The 22,374-nt window shown below is 42.5% G+C and overlaps 1 protein-coding gene across 2 annotated transcripts in view; it reads right to left on the reverse strand.

The window, feature by feature from the left end:
* Nucleotides 1–22,374, reverse strand: part of LSAMP (limbic system associated membrane protein) — a 1,000,415-nt gene that overhangs the window by 741,610 nt on the left and 236,431 nt on the right. The window contains exon 1 of one of the 2 annotated variants that reach the window (XM_018074661.2): nucleotides 17,438–17,504. The exons of the other annotated variant lie outside the window; for it this stretch is intronic. Within the exon in view, the coding sequence (XP_017930150.1) occupies nucleotides 17,438–17,474 (37 nt within the window). The 5' untranslated portion in view covers nucleotides 17,475–17,504. Of the gene's footprint in view, nucleotides 1–17,437; nucleotides 17,505–22,374 lie in introns of those variants that run through there. 2 annotated transcript variants of the gene reach the window in all.

Here is a 22,374-nt window from a genome sequence, read left to right on the forward strand (position 1 = left end):
AGGAGTGACAGGCTGAAATTATATTCAGCTCAAAGAACAGAAAAGATCTTAGTCTGTTGGGTAGTTATGTATGCTCCCAGTGGATGTGTTGATAATTCCACCTTAAACTGGACAGGATAATTCACTCATCTGCCAGCAATACCTGGAGCTATCCTGTTCTGGAAGGAACAGCTAACAGTCTGGATATAAGAGCTATTTTTCAAGCTTAGAATAAATTCTTACAAAGTTAAACCCAAATTTTTAAAGAAGGAAAGTTTTCTAAAGAGAAGTCTTGGACAGAATTCCTATCTGCTGTGAAGAAGGGAGAAAGCTATTACATTTAGTGTTGTGGAAGGGTTGCAGGCTGGGAGAGGCTGTTTCTGGCCTCACAGAGAAGAGGCATGTGGTACAGATTATTGTGGGATGACTGATGCCAAAGGCTCTTCACAAGGCTGCGCTAGATGCTGTTTTTCTTAATATGTTCGCTCCGCTCTACTGCGTGGTTGGTAAATTTTTGTTAGTCAAACTGGCCAAGAGGGAGCTGAATTAGTACAGAGAGAGGATTGATATGGCTACCACGGCTGAGACCAGAAACATACATATGCATATGTGTGCAATCACACACACATAAATTTAAATCCAGCCTATTAAGTAAGGAGGAGTAGAGAATAAGAAATTTTAGATTTCTGCTTATAGAAGGGTTCTTCATCTGTGTCTGTGAAGTTATTTAGAAGAGAAAAAATAAAACAACTAAAAAAAAAGAGGAACAAATCTCAATTTTTCTGAAACCTCAGTATTGGAGCCAATGGACTCATTAAATTCTTCACAGCTTTCATATATTCTGAAAGGCATGCTTATCCCACAGATAGTGCTGGAGGAAGATGTTCCCAAGGTTTTTACAATCCTTATGAATGTTTAACCTCATGATCAGCTTATCTGACTCTCCTGGATCCCATCCTGGAGGTACTGTGGCCTAGAGGCCACAGGTTAAATTACTCTGTGTTCCACTAAGCCCATGGCCCCTAATGCAGAGTCTGACAACAAAAGGGGGTCAGTTTGAAATGCTGGGTTTTCTGATGTGAATGCCTGCCCACCAGAATCAGATGGAAATGACCAACTCATTTTGTATCCCATAGGTTTCTGCATGGTAGCAGCTTCCAAGATTGCTGAGCTGGGCAGGATTCAAACTGGCAAGCAATACTGCTACACAATGGCTTTCCATTTCACCTTTGAAGGAAAAATTATCTAAAGTGGTTCTGCTTAAATCAGAGCTCACTTCTAACCCCCTCCCCCTTCTCCGCCGTATTTCAGGACTGAGTGTGACATCTGGCATGACACATGGGGAACCTGCAATCTAGAGAACTCATCCATCTTTATAAGTGAAGGATATCCATATATATCAACATAGCCTAGGAAAGACTTGCAGCAGGAGAATCCAGCAACTTGGCGAGGCACTCTGCATATTTTATGAATGTCATCATCTAAACTACCTCAGCCAGTGGAAAAACAAAGCCCATCAAAGTGGTCTGGATGGCACTGACTTGGGCAGCAGAGACAAGTATTTCTGTGAGAGGAGATTATCACTGTTTGATTCTTCTGCTTTCCCCCATGCTTCCTGGTACCTCCACAACTGCAGTGATTCACAGTTCTGCCTTCATTTATGGAAGGAGGTAAATGTTCATACACTGGACAAGGCAAGCCACCAGCCAGTGTGCTCCCTGTGCTGTGTTCCTGTAGCCATTCTGCACATGCTGGACTCACAGGGCTCAGTGAAGGATGCCTTAAACCCATGTCCGCTGCAGCTCTTGTTGCATCTCTATCTTATTCTGCATCTCCCTTTGTAATCCATGTCCCATATCTACCTGCAAAGCCAAGTCCTTGCTCTTCTGACCCACTTCAGACCTCGTCCCTCTCGCTGTTGTTACAAACTATTGCAGGCTGCTGTTCCAAAGCCATCTCTTCCTCCTTGGTTACACACAGCAGCTCTGGGAGGACAAAGAATGCTTAAAGACCAGGAAAGCTGAAAATACTATCATCGTTGTGTTTTCCTGTTGAGCAAATAAGACACACAGAAAAATATTGCTATGTCTTTGAAACATTTAGAAGTCTGACTGAGCATAAAGAATGTCAAGTCAGGGCAACCCATGCCAGCCTACTTCCAGCTGAACATCAACACACAACAGCAGAGAGCAGCTGCGGTGAATTCAGCTGAGGGAATTCTACTGTCTCGTTCTTATATTCAAAACCAGAACAAAATTAGGGTCTATTCTCCAAACAAATCCTCTCTGGCCAAGACCTGGGGAAGACAGGATGAATTAATATCCCACTGGTCAGTAAATGCGAAGGTGGTTTCTCTGCAAGGGGCCAAAATTTGAAGTTCCTCTGAAGCTCTTAAGATTCTGTGGATGTGGGAGCCATTTGGACAGGAGAGCAAACTATTTATGTAACACACACTCCAGGCTTGCATCCAAAATGCTGGCCTTTGATCAGAAAAAGACATTATCCCAAGCCAACCTTACAAACACCAGCAAGAGTGCCAGAGTGGCCAGATGGTGCTCGGGTACCACTGCAGCCCCCTGGACTGATTCCCTTGCAAACACTGGCAACTGTGATGGGCAAGGATGCACCCTCCCTCCCCATCGCTCCCTTCATAAATCCAGCAAGGTGTGCCAACTTTCCCCAGCAGCATCAGGCGCTTCTGCAGCTCCCTACTACTCCTCTCACAAGCAAGCTGCCAGTGGGCCCTCACAGTGCCAAATATTGCTGCATCTTCCAGACTGCTTCCCTCTCAAGCACTGGCAAAGGTGCTACGACAGCGTCACTAGTGATATGCTCCTTCTTACCCTTTCCATTGCAAGTGCCAACAGTGATGCCAAGGTACTCAAATTGTGCCAGACATCAATAAAGACGCTTTGCAATAATATAATACCTTCTTCCAAGAAATGGCAAAAAGGCCCAAGTATCCAGATGGTGCTCTAATAACCTTCCCGTGCCCTTTATGGCTCCTTGGCAAGGATACCAAGCTGCCCAGAGTAACCTTACAAATCTTTGAGGGACTCCCTAATCAGAAGAAAAAGAGTACCTCAGTGCTCCTGGCAGGTAGTTTCTCTTACTCATGTGTAATCCACAGCTACCTACAAGTTTATAAACAACTGCTCTTACAATATTACTACTATCTCCTCCATCTTCACCACCAGCAGATATGCCCTGATGAAAACCTCAGATATACACAGGCGATATCTCTAAATGCTATGACACAAACCAGTGCTGGTAAATTGACCCTCTTCACCTGCCTATTTACTGTGGTAGGTTTTGGAGGCACAGTGTGTTCCAGTAGCCCAGTGTACCCACTAGCAGGCCATTAACGCCAAATACCTAGGGGTTTGGTACACATATAAAGAAGGGAAAAGAAATCTTGCCCTAAGTGATGTCTCAGAGAGCTTATGCTAATTTAAAACTTATGCTCTTTCCACTCTCTTCCTGCCATTGCTGTACATTCTTTATTGACCCACAAAGCAAAACTGAGCTTTGGCAAGCTAAGAGTAGAGAAGCAGATTTTTTCTAATACCATCACCTGAAAGCATTGTCCCTGTTTTCCTTCAGAGATACCACTTGGCCTCTTTGGCCAGCTACAAACCTATGGTGCTCCCACTTGTAAAGGAAAACACTGACAGAAGATGGAAGGCTGCTTCTGTGCTCTAAATGCCTCATACTTTGATTAAAAATGTTTTTGTCAATTAGGGATTGATTTTTGCTGTTCATTAAAGTGATGGATGTCAGTGCTGACGGAGGTGATATTTTACCCTGCGGTGGCCTGCTGTACAGATGGGTAGGAGAAGCCGGAGGCTCCAGTTTGCTCGAATGGAGCTGATGACCAGGACTAGGATAAAATAGGCCAGTCAGAGGATGGAGAAATGAGTGCTACAGAGCTCAGGGAGGAGCAGGGGGAAGCTCTCATGGCAGAGTCCTGTAGTCAGTCCTTACCACTTTATCTTTCTGAAAGCACAGTGGATGCTGAAGATAGATTTTAAGTAGAGCTGGAGATGGGGTTTTTTTGGACAGTTACACAGCAAGAATGAAGATATAGATTGTATAGATGCCACAAGCTGATAAGTTTTTACATGCAGGCCATGTAAAATTTCCCCAACTCAAGCTGAGCTTCTCCTCTAGGAACTCACATTGAGTTCTGCCTGATACTGCCATCAAAAGGACATTCTCTGAGAGGAAGAAAGGGCTGTCCTTAAGCTGCATGGGATAGGTTCAACCTAAGATATGATTTCCATGTGAAAATTCAAGAGCTTCGAATGCATAATCAAGGGCTGTAGCAAAGTTTTCCAAAAATGAATCTACTTTCACAGTTCACTTTTTGCAGGACAGGGGCTACACATTACTTGTGTCGCTACCCAAGAGGGTTAGATGGAGTCACCAGGAGCCGCAGTATTTTCCAACGCTGTACCTGACTTGCTTTGGCAGTTTTAGCCCAGGCCATGTGGAGGAGAAAAACCAGTACCCGCTACATAAAATAATAGTGGAGTCAGACCATCTACTGGAAGAAGCAGAGCACACACAAATATGACATTTCCCTGGGGCTGGATCTCCAATATCTGCAGAAGAGAGTTTGGGCATCCCCACATCTTCTAAACTAAGATACAGCCCACTGTCAACCCAGCTGGATCTTACAGATTTTTGCAACCTACTGCACATCCATCCATGCTTTTGCAGGCATGGAAACAGAATGAAATGTGACTCTGCCCCAGAGGAGAGTCCTGATGCAGCAGGAATTCAAAGGCACAATTCAGTGGCTCCACAACAGCCCCCATATGAAATGTCCCAGTCTCCAAGTAAGCCATGTGGGACTAGAAGCTACATCAGACCCTACAGCAGCTTCACTCTTTGCTGTGGCAATAGCAGGAGAATTTGGGTGTACAGAGTATTATGATTACATTAAATGGGTTTAATAGTGCCCCTCATGCCGTGCTGTCCTCCCACCTTCAGCAGGGACATAGGGCAGCCACAGGGCAGTCACTAATGCAGAACCAGGGGCTGAAACACAGCTCTGCAAAAACTCATCTGCTCCCTTTCCCCGTTGAAATCTGTTATCTGTAAGTCCTCCATCTCCCTCAAGTTCCAGTTTCAGATACAAACTGTGTGTGCATGTATGAAACACACAGGCACACAGACACATATATTTGTATGCTGATGAGATCGTTAAATTTATCAGCTCTCCAATTCATTTGAGGTTCGTTATGGAGCTGCAGCGCTGCTCCTTTCATCTGGAAATGGAAAGGGAGCGGCCTTTACCCCTTTCTCGAAATTAAAGCGAAATGGGTACCACTTTATTTTAAGTGCCCATTAACTAAAGCGTAACTGAAACCAAGTTACAATGGGTGCCTCAGGGGAATGTACATAGGAGACACACCCACCAACAGCAAATGGCGTCAGGCACAAGAATCAGTGGAATAAACATCAAAGCACTTCCTAGTGCAATGATAGTTAAAAGCCTATTTTACATCCAGAAATGGGGAGAAAGCGGGTCCAAGAGCTCTTCAGTACCTTTGAAAGACTCATTTAAGTCTTATTAAAATATTACCTGCTCTTTTTTTTCTTCTTTTTTTTTTTTTTTTTTTTTTTTTTTTTCCTGTTACTGGATTTAAACTCTTAATTCATCTTCTGTAATTTTTTCTCTACTTGGCTATTGTAAGGGGAAAAAGACTCAATACTGTTAGTAAAAGGATCTAATTGGTAACTTCTTTTCATCTCAGAAGCCCCCCTCCCTCCTCCTCCTCTCATTCCTTACAGGTTGGGTCATAGCAGCTTTCTTAATCTTTGGAGATTATTCTTTTGTGGTTTGATGAGACTTCACTAGACTCTTAAATCTTTTCATTTCACCTCATTTAAATATTTTGGCCAATTGCTGAAGTTAATGATGATGAATAGGATTAAGATTAAAGGCTTAAAAGGGTTAGGAGGAGGAAAAAATATATTTCATTTTCAACAATGCATACAAAAGTCTCTTTTATTTGGTGTTGCATTACCTCTCTGTTAGGGCTGTAGCTCATAGCTCTTGGCAGGTCTCTGATATGGCTGCATCTATCTGTCTGTCTGTCTCTCTGCAACATCTGTCTTTGGCACCAAGTTCAACAGAAAAAGATCAGGACCTTTGCACTGTCTTTGCATGTGCTCTCACTTGTTCTCTGTGCTGTCTGCCTCTGCTTGTGCTCTATCTATGCTTCCCTGACTTATTCTAAACCCACGTATCTGAGTATAACTTTTCAAAGATGTCATTTAAAATAAAAAAAAAGCACACATTTATGTAGACAAAATTATCTTTATCATTTTGCACAGCAATTTAGAAGACAACCAGCCAGAAACTCCTGTCTGTGCACAATACAACCCTTTTGTGAAGAAAGAAATTTTCTCCTTTATTATTCTTTTACTCCTTTCCATAAACTGATTTCCTCTGGTACGAAGTTGAAAATCCATCCTCATAGTCTCTGAAGCCACAGAAATTGGACTAAACTGGAAACCTAGCTGCAACTAAATAAGTCATATTTCCCCATCAGTCTTTTATTTTTTTTTTAAAGAAGTAAAGATAATTTCACAGAAACTGCTATTCTAGGAAGCCTTAGGTTGGTTTAGATTGACTCAAATCCCTCTGGCTTCTGTTTCAAAATCAGTGGAGAAGAGAGTTCATGGAGTGTCTTGGATGAACAATACAAGTTGCCAAATGCAACCCGGAAATTCTCTGTTAAGCCCAGCTTTACCAGGTAAACTGTGAACTGGTGGTACTATACCCAACAAAAACCTCTCCTCTGCTACGGTTGAAGCATCTACGGAGTGGATGGCAGCAGTCAGTTCCTGGCACAGCATCAGACTGGGTGAACTTGGTGCAGTACAAGAGCCCCACTCTGACAGGGTAATCTCCATGTTTATCTAGACATATCTCTTCAGCCCTCAGTGTTTTAAATCTAGGTCTTCTCCAACACAAACCTTTTCAATAGGTGGGGGGAGGGTGAATACATTTTCCAGGCTTCAGTGAAAAAGTGGCATGAGACAGAACATCATTTATAATGTTAAGGATTAAAAATGGCTTACTGTGGGGAACAAAGTGAGCTATGGGTCTGCTGCAGATTTCTGGCATATTGAACAAACTGTACTAAAGCTCTAACCTAAAATATTTATAACTATATTTACTGGAGTTCATGTTAGGCTTGGTTGGGGCAGAGCAGATCCTTTAGCAAAGGAGGAATGTGCACAGGGCTGAAGTCTGCCTGGGCTCAATAAAAGATGAGCCAGGAGGGGGATGAGAGCTGAATGAAGGGAGCTGGAAGATCATTTGGTGTTGCCTGAGGCAAAGCACTGAGTCCACAAGTGACAAGTGAAGCAGCTCTTCTAACATGAGTCTAAGGATCAAGGATGACTGATGCCAAACTTGGCAGGGCAAAGCTAATGAGACTTAATCACAGAATCACAGAATATTCCAAGTTGGAAGGGTCCCAAATGGATCACTGAGTCCAACTCTTAAGTGAATGGCCCATATAGGGATCCAACCCACAACCTTGGTGGGTTTGCACCCACCATGCTTGTGCAAGGATGGACAAGTAGAACAATTTGCCACTCCAGACTGAGGGAAATATATGTACAATGAGGAGGCTTCTTTTAGATCATCCTTGTACAACACCCTTACCACTTTTGTGCTTTGGCCAGCATGAGTAGAAGGCCTGAAGAGAAAGCCCCATAGGTGTTTGCAGTTCAGGAGAATGAGGCACCAGGAATAGATGGACACAGCTTGTCTCCCAGATTACAGCTCAAGTGGGGGGGGGGCATTTCCTAGGTAAGAGGTGATATTTCCTCACTGCTGAAATGAGAGACATTTTGGAAAATCCTAGACATTGCAGGCGCTGCATAATCATTATTCTGGCACAACAGGAAGGTGACTCTCCCAGTAGAAGTTGCTTATCTTAAATGTGTCCAGAAACATCTTCAGTTCTTTACACATCTTTAAAGTCTTAGACTCTACACCTTCTCTAACTGCAGGGTGGGAAAATCCTAGTGTGCTCAACAAATTCAAAATCAAATGTTTTGACTGACACAATGGGCTTGAAACAAAGACTTCCAGAGATAAAAGCAGAAGGTAAAAAGAATCAAGTGGCTGCTCATCAGTGGACTGCAGAGCATTCTGGTAACTGTGCAGGATTTTATGGATACAGAGGCAGATTTTGAGGGGCATATGGACTAAAGGGATTGTTACTCCTTAAAACTATTCCTTAAAAGTCCTCTCCATTGCCAAGCAGAGAGACTGGTGGAAGAACAGCTGTGATGGGTATGGGGAGTGTGCAATGGCCCATCACAGCTACATCCGTTCCCAGTGCACATTTTCCATCTTCATTTGCTGCCCTAAGCATTTGTGCAGATTTTCTAAATAGTACACAGATATCATATTCTGTGGCAAAGCAGACAATCTCTTTGCAAAATGCAGTTGGGCTATAAAGGCTTTATCTGAAGTAGTGGATGAAAGAAAGGGAAAAGAAAAATGTGGTTTCTATTTTTTATTTTTCAAGATTGAGTTTCTTTCTTTTTTAACTGTATCCAGTATCAGTATTTGAAAACTGTCAACAGGATTCATGTACCGTTATGGAAAAAAAAAAAAATTAAAAGCAATTTTAAAAGACAGGAGAACAGAGATTTAATAAAGATCTGATAATCCTTTTTCTCATACCTTGTTTCTAGAATTCGAGCCTTGAAAACTTTCAATTCAGTAAAAAGGAAAAAGGACCTAAGGATATTGCTCCAGGATTCAGGACCTTCAAAAGAGAGATATAAAAAACCATCAAAGGCAGGTGTGTGCATGCATGTGTGTGCTGCCCATGTGTCTGTGCATGCCCCTCCTCTTTCTCAGGGGCACAGCCGCAGCCTGGCCCCCTGCCTCGACTCCATAATGTGTTACTGTTCCCTCTGAGCTCGCTTTTCTTCAGCCTTGGAGAAATAATTGTGTCACTGAGGTTAGGGCTTCAGTTGCCCACAGCTTAAACCTGTCCAATTTTCTGACATCTCTTGGGATACTCTTGACCTGGGCTGCTGTGCTACTTTGCCTGAGCTTTCCCTTTAGTTATCACATATTGATTCAGCTTTTTAGCAAAAAACTGGTCATAAAGAAATTTTAAAGTCAGTGAAAAAAACCAAAACACACCAATATTCTTTTACATATGCAGAAAAACCTAAAATTTCAGAACTGTTTCACACCTAGACAAACACACAAAATTGATGTAACTCCAAAGAAAACTAAAAAGACAAGCCAATTCCAGGACAGAGAGGTGGTTCTCGTGCCTGTCTGGTTATAGGAAAGCCAAATCTACATCCCTGCTATCACTATGGCAATACAGGATCTAAACTGCATTTCCCAAATCTCCAGTAGCACAAGCTAGTACCACAAGCTAGTATCACATGCAGATACTAGCTGCTTCTTATGCAATATTCCTAAAACCTAGAATGAAAAATTATCTAGCTGATGATATGCTTACGTAAATACACTCTCAACTTCAATAAAGTAACACATCCCAACTAAACTAAACTAAATTAATTAGGAGTCACCGACTAACCCAAACACCCCCAGACAGCTTTTCCAACAAAAAATTCCGTTATTGCCAAGGTACTAATAAAAATGATGCAAAACTTCATTTTGGTAACAACTAAAAAAGCCTATCTGAGCAAGAAATGCTGGTGGATCTGTGTTTGTCTGCCCACGGCCTTATCACAGATCTGTGCCTGCTTGTGACCTTTACTTCTTTTGGTTGCGATAAATGAATAGCCATCCACCAGGTAAACCTCACTTCAGCTGGGATTCTTTTGACAGCTATTAAATCCTATTTATTTTTTACTTTACCACTCATTTGTTACAGTGCTGTGCACACAGAAGCGGAGTGGCAGCTATGAACTCAGCAATCACCAAGGCTTGGCACTGATCAAGGTGAGTATTTTCATTCAGGCATTCTTAAGACTCTTGTCAGTGCCCGGCTGCTTCCTCACAGGCTCCCAGTAATCCCAGTGTTACTTCTTTTGAATGAGATAAAAACGGCCTTTATCGATAAAGACTGCAGAAAACAAAACAATAGGTTTTGTCTGAGAATTAGGTCAGTCCAATAGTCAGGTTAATAACACCAACATGGAAACCACCCTTTGCCAGCCTGATGGAACCATTATGCATTAGGGAGCAAGAATGGACTGAGCAACGAGGAAGAGAATCAAAGGCAGAAGTGAAAGATGAAGCAGAAAGCAGCCCTAGATTTAAACCCTAGACGTAGAGATTTACAGGAGAACAATCCAAAGGAAAAGATTCAAATTATTTCCATTAGCTAAGACAGCCTCCCAGCCCAAATATATCTATCCTCTAGCAGGAGCAAGGACATTGCAAGTAGACAAGTGGAAAGAATGAAGATAATGTTGAGCTTTGCATAAAGGTGTAGGTGGGGGCCCACAATTAAAAATTCAGAGCTATGCCATGTGCTACCATTTAGATCTGAAATACTAGTTGGATCTTGTTCGAAGAAAAGGTCAATCCCAAAGTCACATCTGGCTTTAGAGCCAAAGAAGCCCCAAGAGTGGATATACTGAGTCCCAACACTAAAGTCAATGTTAGGAATGCAAATAAGAGGAGTGCTCCTAAAAGGCATATTTGGAGAATGGCCAAAACAAAAGAGTCTGATTCCCTCCATCCCACCATGATATAAATCAGCCAGGCTGCTGAAAAACGGCGGTACCAGTGGGATATGGGCCCAGGCTACGTGACAGTGGGAACATGCAGGATACTCAGTTACACTCCCATACCTTCTAGCAGTCCTGGAGTTTGCAGGTTAAAGGACAGAGATGATTACTAGAAGAAGTGGAAAAAAAATCACAGAAGTCAGCGTGATAATGCTCTCTGCGGCTGCTCTGAATTTCTCCCTGAGAACAAGAACTTTGAGACCTAATTTCACCGTGGCTCATGGGATGAATGTTGTCTCTGTTTTCTGTGTAGAAATTATCTGGAAATGGTGGGTTGCTAGTTTAGTTTTATGAGCTCCTAAAACTATTCTTTGAATAATAATTGACCTAAAGTTCATCTGTTGAAAGACTTCAATATTCAGCATTCAGCTTAGGGCAACAGCACATCAGCTCTGGAAGGGGAGAGTTTGGGGGAAATTACTCCCTCCAGAGTCACGGCCACACCACGTGGCAAACCAAGTTTAAAATAGCTGTAGACGGAGAGGAGATGTGTCATTTGGAAATTACTTGTGCGCTGTTTGAGGCAGCCGTTAGCTGTGCAGCAAACAGGCTCTGCAAATAGAATTGCTGTGTGCAACACAACCTGGGACTAATGTAACCTCCTGTTTCCGATTACCAGGACAAGCTCTGAAGCCTGCCATCCACAGAAACTAATACCAAGGACTAGGGAACAGTGAAAGTTTTATGGAACAAAGGGCAACAGAAGCCAGGCCGCGTGATTAAAATTAAATCTCCAAAAGGAATTGATTGTCTCTCCTTGATACAGAGCACTAACTCTAATAAGATCTTTCATCATAAGGAGGCCTCTGCAAGGCTGGCATTGGAGGAGAAAGCAATACTGTGAATTTCCAACCATGAGAGTGTGAATTTAAATAAAACTAGATATGCATTTGCCTAGCTTTTGGGCAGCAACCAAAAAGAAGGGAAAAAGAAATCTCAGCTGGTAACACCGCTTATTGAAATGGTTCCACACAGTAGGTTAAACCAGACAAAAACAATGCTGAGATGCAATGAGTCTGTTTTGCTTTGATTTCCTTCTAAATTAGGCATTAAATTCCATTCAAAGTGGAAATTTCAGCCCACGCTGGACAAATAGTCTTGTTGCCAATTGAGAAAGGAGTTTATTTCAGCCAAGTATATATTCCTCCCAAGTACATATTCCTTTAAAATGGTAGGACTGGCTAAAGGGTTGAACTATGGCACACTCCTTTCCTTGCTCTGTAGCGAAGTCACTCTGTCTTTCTCCCCTACAGAGATAACAATATTTCCTTGCACTTTAATTCTTATACCTCTCCCAAAGCTTGCAGCACTGGACTTGGGCTCTCTGGGTAGGCAGGATATTGGCAGCTCAGTCCACTGACAGTGAGGTGAATACCCTTAGGAGCTGGTGTATTGCTGGTGGTACTGCCTTTTACATTTGCAGCAATAAGAGCAGCTCTACAAAGTTGGCCTCCCCTGGTCTTTTCTCACAAGTTGCTGCTCTGAAAGGTTTTGCTTTGGGCCAAATGAAATAATTTGTGTCAAGTGAAATGATGTTTTCCATCTTTTTCTTTTTCCCCTTCTATATGAAAAAGGAGAGCAACTGAACAAGAGACAAACCGACCAACACAAAGACAATTTGGTTCAACACAAGCCAATTTTTCTGTCTCCAAATGTTTTGTTTCAGAAGCCAAAGAGAAAAATATTTGCACAGCTTTAACCCTAACCAGAAGAGTTCATTATGGAACTGGTGGCAATCTGCACACTGTATAGGCGTTAACTTAAACTACAAACATTTTAATTTGAGCAATTATGTTCTCTGGGCCTAATTCCCACTAGTTTAATTTGGATATTTTCTGTCATCACTTGTTGTACCCAACAGTTGTAAAATGTAACCATGCACTATTAAACAGCTGCTGCCTTCCACAGGTGGCTGCCTTACAGAATGAGGTGAGGATGTCTCCTGTATTGCACAGAGGAGCTGTGAGGTTTAATTCATTCATGTTTGTGAACAGCTCTGAAAGCTTCATTTAAACCCTGCCATATTCTTTGCAGGCTACACTTCCCAATGGAAAAGAGTGCAAAGTAAAATGGCAGCTTTCACAGGCAGACAGTGGACACATCTGCAGCTAGATGGATCATAAAGGAATATACCCATATATTGCACCAGTAAGCCCTGCTACATTGCATGTTACATATATACATTTTTCAATATATACTATGCATATTATTCATACATTTCAATAAAAACATATATCATGTTTCAATAAATTCAGTATTGTAGTCCAATAGCTTTGACCCACGTGCATTCTTAGCTTCAGTAGCATGATTTGCACAAGAAAAAAATGCAGTATTGGACACCCATGGAGATTTACGCATAGTAAATGTGAAATAAAAGCTTTGTGGGGAATTCTTTCAGGTCTTGGTGACATCTTTTGCTTCTGCATTGTTCAATACCACTATAACCATGAACAATTTCCAGGCATACAGCGAAACTTATTTGATATAACTGTGGTATTGAATCAACAGCCTATATCTGACCTGGATTTACTGCTGTCTTATAAGCTCAGTATACACAAGTAGTCTTTCTCCTGGGTTGAACCATTCAATCATGTCAATTTGATCAAGCATTTTGCCCCTTTGCTTGAAAGAATATGGAAGGGAAGACACAGTTCTATTGGATCCATTGGCCTTTGCTCACAAACCAGAGCTATCAGATACCAAGTCACTTCAGCACTGATATCCACCCTCATCCATGAGGCATGTAAGACGACAAAGCAACTTTACCCTTGCCTTCCTCTGAGATATGACAGAAGGATGATGACGACAAGCCTCGGGATCTTGGGATGGAGGGAAGCAGGCGGGGAGGGAGAGGAAGGCAGAGAGGGAGAAAGGGATGCAGGAAGAGGCAGGAAGGTCTCTCCGACTTACTACTAGACCTTAGAAATAGGTACCCTTGGAAAAATGTACCCTTTTGCAAAAGGGTATTGTATCTCCTCAACATGGTAACTGATCTCAGTGTTTCTTACAACGGTCCCCTCAGAAAGACTCCAGAGTATGAGCTGTTTACCGGAGAGTTAGTTTCCAGGGAGCTATCACAAATGTTGATCCATTGCCACAATCCAGGGTAGTTTCTTTTTACTCTGGATAGCGTTTACTAGCTAGAAAGGTACATGAATGCCCAACTGTGCAATGCAATCTGTCTGCTTGTGCTCCTCAGGTACCCAGGGCTGAACCCTGTGCCCCAGCTATCAATTTCCACTGTGCTGCCAGGCTGCTTTCAATGACTGGCATTAAAACTTCATGTTACATTCTTTCTCTTTTGCCCCTGTTCACATGCAGAAAATTCTGGATAGTCCATTCAGGACCTTGTAATTTAGGCCCCAGATGGCACCCTGACACCTGCTTGCTTTTCCTGTGTCAGGAAAGAAATGTAACTACTTCACAGTTAGTTTGGGCAACAACAGAAATTAATTATTTGAGTTGTGGACTTTCTATAAACTCAGCAGAGAAGTGTGTCATACTCTCCACGGGAGGCATGCATGAGTCAAAGTCTAAGCAAGGAAAGAGGAAAGGAAGGAGGAGGAAGAGAAGTTTGGAGAAAGACAACAGAAATAGAAAAACGTCATGTATTGCCCATAAAGAGTTCACCCGTTGTGAATAGAGACCCAGAGGTGAAGACAAGACTTCGGGAAAGGAAGACCGTGAGAAGGATGTGAGCCTAAAAAACATTTCAGGAAAAAATATTTCAGGAAAAAACATTTCAGATTAAGTAACCAGTGAGAGAAGTGAACTTCTTCATATAATAACAGAGCCCACCTCTGCACTTCAGTGCTCATCCTCTTAAGTGCTGGTATAGACCCAGCCCTCTGTGAGCACAAACCTACACATCCTACAGCACCCCAACAGAGAAGGGCATCATTCCAATGTGCCTATGATGAGTAACAGATTGGGCTAGATAACTACTTGGGGGCTCTTCTAACCTGAATTATCCTATCACCATGGCTCTGAAGGGAACCACACATGGGCCCTTCAACAGCAGTAGCCCTGGCAGGCAGCAAGCACCACGTATGATTTTTTGCCTCAGCTGACTTTCAGTTACACAGACAAACAGACGTACTGAGGAAAGGTACTGTGAAATTATAATCTCCAACAGCGGAGTCTCCTCAAGATCTTTCTCCAACCCCCAGCACCTCCTCTCCAGTGCTCATTCTGCCTTTGGTGACTTGATATTTCTTGCACAGCTCACCATCAGGAGCTGCTGCTTGGTAATCTTTTTTTAGGAGGCCTTTGGGCTGCACAGGAAGGAGACGCACTGAGAACAAGAGAAAAGTGGGAAAGGAAGCCAGGTGGGAAAAACGGAGAGCAGTTCGTTTAGGTGTGCGCTGGAGACAAAGTGGCAGGCAAAGGAAAAAGAGGAGAGAGAGAGTGAGAGACAGTGAGTGGCAGGAAAAGGCCCACTGAGAAACCCAGAGGGACACAAAAAGTAGACAGACAGGGAAGGAGATGAGAGCAGGGAGCATGACGGAGAGAGCTGAAATCAGAAAGGGTGTTTCCATTTGTATTTTTATCTGATCCAAAAATGTGCTCACATAAGAAAAAAAAGTACCAGCTTAGAGAAAGAACAGCTCAGACAGCAAGAAAAGAGGTTTTGACAGAACAGCCAGCTTAGGAAAGAGCTGTCTGCATAAGTGATCAACTCAAACCGCATTGACAACTCACATGGTTCAACCTTCCCTCTGATCCAGACTCCTCTGATCCAAAATCTCTGGTCCTGGCTTCACTAACTGGACTATCTGGGTCACTATCTCTGTACCAAGGTGGTTGGTCTGATTTCTCAGACTCAAACTATCTCAGCATCATATGCAGTTTTGGGGATACACTAGCCCCCTCAGTGCAAACGTAGGGCTTTCTAACCTGTCTGGCATGGCAATTTCCTTGATGGATGTGGCCCAGATTAGTTTCAAATTTTGTTTAACAGCTTTACTCTTGAAAGATTGGAGGAGAAGAAGTGATCTTAAATTGAGAGGAGGGAGTCAATAAGCTTCCTTTCATTAGATAATGACTCTGCCTGCACTATACTCAGATTTAACTGTAGGCTCCTTCCATAAAGTAAAATATTTTGGTCTGACTCTGTGTGTATGTTTGTGTGTGTGTGTGTTAAAGGAAGAAATAGATCAAATTCAAGAAAGTGCTGAATACTCCTGGCCTTTGCTTTGTAGGTTATTTGTCCTCACTGGCAACTGGCCTCCCTCAGAGAATGCTGGCTTGTGGATGAAATGAAATACAATACAACTGTATTTTGTATAGCATCTCTCAAGTAAACAGGATCACAATTGCTCTGCAGGCTAAGTGATAAAAAACAGCACAGAGAGAAGGAAATTAAGAGACAGAAATGATAGAAGAAAACCAGCTGCTTCCAGAGGAAGGAAGCACAGCTCTGTGGCTAAGGCTCTGGGTTGGGAAATGACAGGCACCGGCTTAGCTCTTAGAGCTGCACAGACTTCATGCTTTGACCTTGAGCAACCTGCCTGACCTTGAACAACCTGCCTGACCTTACCAGGGCTCAGTTTTTAGTGCAAGACTTCTGCTTGTTAACTCTTCCATGTCTTGGGAAGTCAGAGATGACTGCATTCAAGACTGTGGGGTGCTTTGACACTACTCAGGCAAGGATTTACATGGCTGAGTGGATAGAAGCGTGTTAGAAGGTAGTGGAATGCAGAGTGATTTGAACCTTTCAGGATGCCAATAACTAAAAAAGAATCACAATAACTGAGCATGATGATGCCACTGGAACAGTTTAGCTAGTGGTGTTGATACAAGAGGTGAGCAGCAAATTTCACTGCAGTAGGACAGCCTTGCCTCATACCCAGTGTGACAGCAGGAGGCGGCAGCCATTCTATCCCTTAAAAGCAGTTTTACTCTGGGGACAGATATTAAGGAATGGAGTAGCTGCCAGTGACAGAACTGTCTGAGCATGTTAAATTTGGGTAGCATGTGGTACGGCGGTCATTTATAACCATGATGCTAACAGTACAAAACATATTGCTTATCACTATCAGAGGGTTGGGAAGGATGGTTAGAAAAATGCCTTCCAATCTGCTGCTGAGCAGCTCAAATACGGAAAAGCATGAGAAGTGATGACCCAAATGGCTAATGAACGTGTTTCATTACATGTTGACTGTGAACAGCAGGCTGACATAATACTTTTCAAAATAAGACATGATTTTGAAAGCACTTTCCATTTTTTTTGAACAACCTAGTTATCTGTTTCAGTGAAGACGGGGCTGGTGCACTCTCCAGCCTGGCTGTGGAGAGGAGAGGATGTAGTATACCTTGTAAATATTGATTTCTAGGGGTCCAAATATTCCCTTCCCTGTCACAAGTTCAGTCTCCTGTTCTGCTTTAAGATTCCTAACTAACAATGGATGTACAGAAGAAGGGAAGGCACAAGCAGGTGGTTGGCTGGGACACATCCTTTTCACAGGACAGAGGAGGGAAAAACCTACATATTAGAAATTAGCTCCTTGCTTCTGTCCCATGCTAGAGGGACTTGCGTGTGTTCAGTATCTCCACTTAAGTAGACTCTGCAGGAAAGCACGACTAAGCATGTGAATATCAATAGGGTCTTTAAATCTCCTAGAGATATTTTCTATCCTTACAGAATTTCCTGGAGATGGATGCTTCAGATTGACAGTTCAGCAGGTATTGCACCAACCTTGCTTTCGTGCCAGCTGTGGGAAGCACAGACTCATCTCCTACAGATCTCTCTCCTCACATAGGACACCTTTCCTTCTCTCCTTCCCATGGCCCCAAGTCAGAATCAAACTATGGACGGGAGCACCGTTTTCCTCAGCTTCCAGAAGTAGCATGCACGAAGTCAGACACATCACCATAGCAACAAGATCAGGCCCGGCGTGGAAAATGAGGGGCAACGGGAAAAAATATGGGAGAGGGCTCTGCAGATAAGGGATAGTTGCTTCTGCCTTGCCTGGTGACAGGCAGCATTAAGCAAGAGAAGCATGTGGGAGTGACGTCCATTTGTGCCACTGCTAAGGCAGAGAAAGGCCTGTATTTCGAGCCCCTTGAGCCCGCCAGACGTTAGCGTCTTTATCATTTAATTGCAACACCACGTTGGTCCGAGAGCCCAAATCACAGCTGCACTGAGGTCTTTATTCCTTACACTGGTATTTAAGCCTTGCTGCAGAAATTCTTATCTGTCATGGCACTTCTAACAGCATTAACTCCAACCAGTAACATTAAAAACAACAGACCAGCTGCCTCCTGCCTGAGTCCCTGAGAGCCGCCCAGGCCTGTGGTGCTAACTGGGGGAAGCTTACGCAACCACTTTAGGCATGGCTCAGCAGTTTTCCTGCACACTTCACATGAGCTCTTGTAACCTCACACACGACTCCTCGACTCCTCGGTCTCTTCTAGAGCTTGAGTTACCTTCCTCTGTCAGGAAGTGTCCCTGGCTGCAATGGAGTATGAGGGACATCCCCCTGAGACCCTCCTCTACCCCATTCCCTTTGTTCAGACTGCGACAAGAAGTTCAGAGCTGCTGCTGTGCCTGAGAAGGAACTTCCATTGTCTTCTTCTTCATGTCCCCAAAGTAGACAAGTGGCAAAAACTGTTAGAAAGACAAAATATTGACACGTTGAGGAGAGCCTTCTTTCAGGGATGTGAGTACTATTGGGACCAGCTCACACAGCTTGATCTAGTAATATACATGGCCCTGATTTTCATGCTGACTTCCCCTGACCAGGGCTCTACAGAAATGATTAAGAAATTGCTATCAGTTTTTGCTAAGGGGAAGGAGGTTCTTTACATGACAGCAGAAGGGTTTGGACCAGAGGAGAGCTCAATTTTGATCTACCTTCTCCAGATGAATGTAAATTATTTTTCTTTTTGCATCTCTCATTGTCTATTTTAGCAAAGGCAAATTGAATCACAATCAAATGCTGTGGCCATCCTGCCTTCTTCCCCACCACCCTCCCAGATAGGACCATCCGTATAGTTTGCACCCTGGAAAAGCCACATCTTAGAAGATGATGTCCCTCTCTAGAGTCTCGTTTTTACATCCAGGATTTCAGACTCTCTCAGTAACATCTAGACTTCATCCCTCCTTGGCTGTACTGATGCTACTTCTTGCAGAAAGGCAATCGGAGTATAAGCTTTTTTTTCCAGATTCCCTGCTTAACTTCAGAAAGACCCGTGTAGCTTTAAGTGGCATATTACAGTAATGAGGGGCCATGACTATTTCTGAGAATATGCCCTCCTTCCCATTAGTAACCCCCCATGATAAGCAGCTCTACCTTCTCTGCTGCCAGCAGTCACTTGCAGGCCACTGGAGCTGCAAAGAAGGACAGAGCAGCCTGTCATAAAGAAAAAGTGAGAGGAGTGCATAAACTGGGAGAGAGGGTGGGGGAAGGAATAAGCATTGACAGTCAAAATGTGAGAAAGATGAAATGCAATTTTTCTTCAAATGCCTGGAGACAAGATAAATCTCCCGGCTTCCTTCGCCTCCCTTGCCCTCCTGCCTGAAAAGAGAAGAGGTAGTTAACATAGGAAAGCCCCTCAAATAAGGCCTGACAGCCACATATTCAGAAACTGATGGCATTTCCCTAAACACTGTTTGTAAAATGGTAATTATCCAGCAGGCAGTGACAGCTGGCACTTAGCACTGAGAGAGAACATGAGCGGACAAGAAGAAAGGGATCCTGCCATAATTGAACAAAGGGTAAAAAAATATATAAAACATAATCAGAAAAATACAAAGATTGCTGGCTGTGCTAATAGGTCACTTCAGCTTCTCGGTTCATCTTGAAATGACTGAGTTTGAATGCAGATTCAGACTGATATCCTCCAAATCGTTCCACTGGGAGCAGCACTTCTGAGGAGAGCAGCAGCAAACCCAAGGGGTTGAGCAGCCATCAGCGGGCACAAGGGTGCAAAACTGGTGACCAGCTTTATCACCAAGTGTCCGGAGCACCTGTTTTCCAACTTGTGTCACAGGATCAGCTATTGGTAATGAGAGCTTCTGGGTAGACGTTGCCTCTCTACTTCATACCAACTCAGCTATGCCGCAACATGGCAAAATGGAGTCCTTCACTGAAAGCATCTAGACTGAACAAAGCAATGTGCTTGAGCTGGACAAGGAGATGGCTAGGTTGATCTTCTACTCCCTTGCTATTACAAAAAAAAAAAAAATCTACTTCTGGGATTTTTTTTAAGACAATGGAGGACCCTATTAGTTCAGGTATCAGCTATGACATATCTCCTGCATGGTCTTGAGTATGGCTCTTCTTTCTTTGCCTTGATTCTTTACCTACATAATGGGTTGTGAGTTGTTGTTGCTTTGCCATACACTCAAACTGAGGCCTTTTTCCTATTATGTCCTACCCAAAATCTTGGAAGGTCCTGGACTGGACTCGAGTCTTTAAGCATGATCAGTAATACACATGAAGATATCTTCCCTCATATAAAAGTCACACTCAAAGAGAATAACAGAAGCAAACTGAAAATAAACTCATATAAATGAACAGGGTGGTATCTTTGAACTTAGGGGCTTCCAAACTCACATTCTGAGGCCATCTTATTCACTTTCTCATTACTTTAATTAGGATGTTATCTCCCTTCAGCCTGCAGTTGAGAACACTCTGATCTCTCCAGAATGCTTCATGAGTTACTTTTACCCAGATCCTGCCTGGAAAGGTTACTGCCAGAGTCCAGCAGCATGTACATTTGATCACAACCCACGATATGCCCCTGAGTCACTCAGTGAATAATGGGCTAGCAGTCCTAACAAATGATGCTCTGGTGAGTGTGGTCAGACAAGGACATGTAATGGAGTGCTAGAAGATGGGAAGGAGCTCTGCCTCTCTCCTTTGTGCCAGGAATCAGCTTGGCACATAGCTAGTCCATGCCTGAGATAACACAGAAGTGGCACAAAAACTTCTTGTCATCCCTTGCCGTTCTTCTTTGCCACTGTTTCTCCTTTATCAAAAGACACTACCCATGAGAAAGATATAATTGTCCTAATTGACCCATACAATTTTAGCAATTGAGGGCAAAAGTCTTAAAGCTTCTGAATTTCTACTAAGCACACCTTCTTCCTTTACCCTGTTTTAATTCTGTTTTACTACGTGCTGCTAGGACCTGTTTCATCACAGCAAACGACCTCTAAGCTTCTTTTTATGCCATATTCTCCTTGGTACCAGGTTTGTATGTTAATAATTTTCTCCGCACCCATGCACATTTAAAATAAGATAGATTTTCTCTGCTGCAGACAGATACACCTCTTCACAGTAATTCATTATGCTACTATCTCCAAAGCTGTTTCTTTGAGAAATATGTATAGAGACTCGTATTAACAGTGTAGAGTTTTTGTGACGATAACTGATGATTTGTTTGACTAGGTCTCTTATGTATCAATCTAACTATTTTGTAGTTTGCCTGTGATTTATTTTTGACTGTCTTAATAAAGTTCAAATATTACTTTCAGTAATCAATCTGTTTTCTATAAACTACTGTTAAATTCTTTTTTTAATGAGTGAGAGTTTGAGTAAAGAATTTATCCTACAAAACTACTGATCTGAAAGTTATCAATATATTTCTAAATGGCCAAGTACAAGTAAATTGAAAAGTGAGATTTTTACCACCAGTTGACATTAAAATATATGCATGTTTTCAAGTACAAAGTAATTACTTTAAGCAGTAATAGAGCATTTCTCATAAGATATATTAAAGAAACACCAACAATGAAATTGCTAATGTTGCAATTTAATTATAAACCCTTCTATATGCCAGCACATCTTCACTATTACTTTTGTTGCCAGTCTTGATCTGTAGCATGCTGTCTAACACAATTTACTTTGCCCTTTTTTTTTGTTACAAATTACTTTCATAGCTTCTGCTTATCTGCCATATATGGAAAAGCACAGACACACAAAAGATGATACACAACAGTGATTAAGGTCGAAGAAAAAAAAATGAGAGCAACATCATGCTGTGTGAAAACTTCTATGTAGCCACATACTGAAAGGGGGTAACACTTACCTGCAGGAGCCTAGTGGTAAGACTGACAGTTCAGTTGTAATTTTGGAAAGTCATTTTAGTGTAGCCATTATAAAGTAGCTCCAAATGATTTCTGAGAAAACATGCATATTCATTATCATTTAATGTATTTACCACAGACTCCTTTGTTTCCATGAAAGGTTTCACATATAACCTAGCTTGGCCATTTCCTGGCTTAAGCACACTGAAGTTTAACAGTTTCTTGATACAACAGATAGCTTCACTGATACTAAAGGTTAGAAAAGAAGAGCTTAGATCACCTAGGACTTCTCCCCGATGGATGAATTCAGGCAATACACAGATTCCTGTACACACATATGCACACATTCCTACACTCAAAATAAAAGCACCTTAATGATCCTCTCTGTCACAATAACAGCTAGTACAAGTCACTGGGCTTTGGTGGCTGTCCAAGTATACTCACTGCTGATGGAGGAAACTTTTCCTGGTTTTGCTTTCTGAAATCCACCTGGCACTCAGCACAAGTACTTAACCCATATTAGTTTCATAAAGCACTCCTAATACTGCTGCAAGTTTAGGGAGATGCAGCACATCACCATGAGCAAGGTTTCTGTCACT

This window comes from Manacus vitellinus, unplaced genomic scaffold (genome assembly GCF_001715985.3).
Source record: "Manacus vitellinus isolate BGI_N305 unplaced genomic scaffold, ASM171598v3 scaffold_28_pilon, whole genome shotgun sequence".
NCBI lineage: Eukaryota > Metazoa > Chordata > Aves > Passeriformes > Pipridae > Manacus > Manacus vitellinus.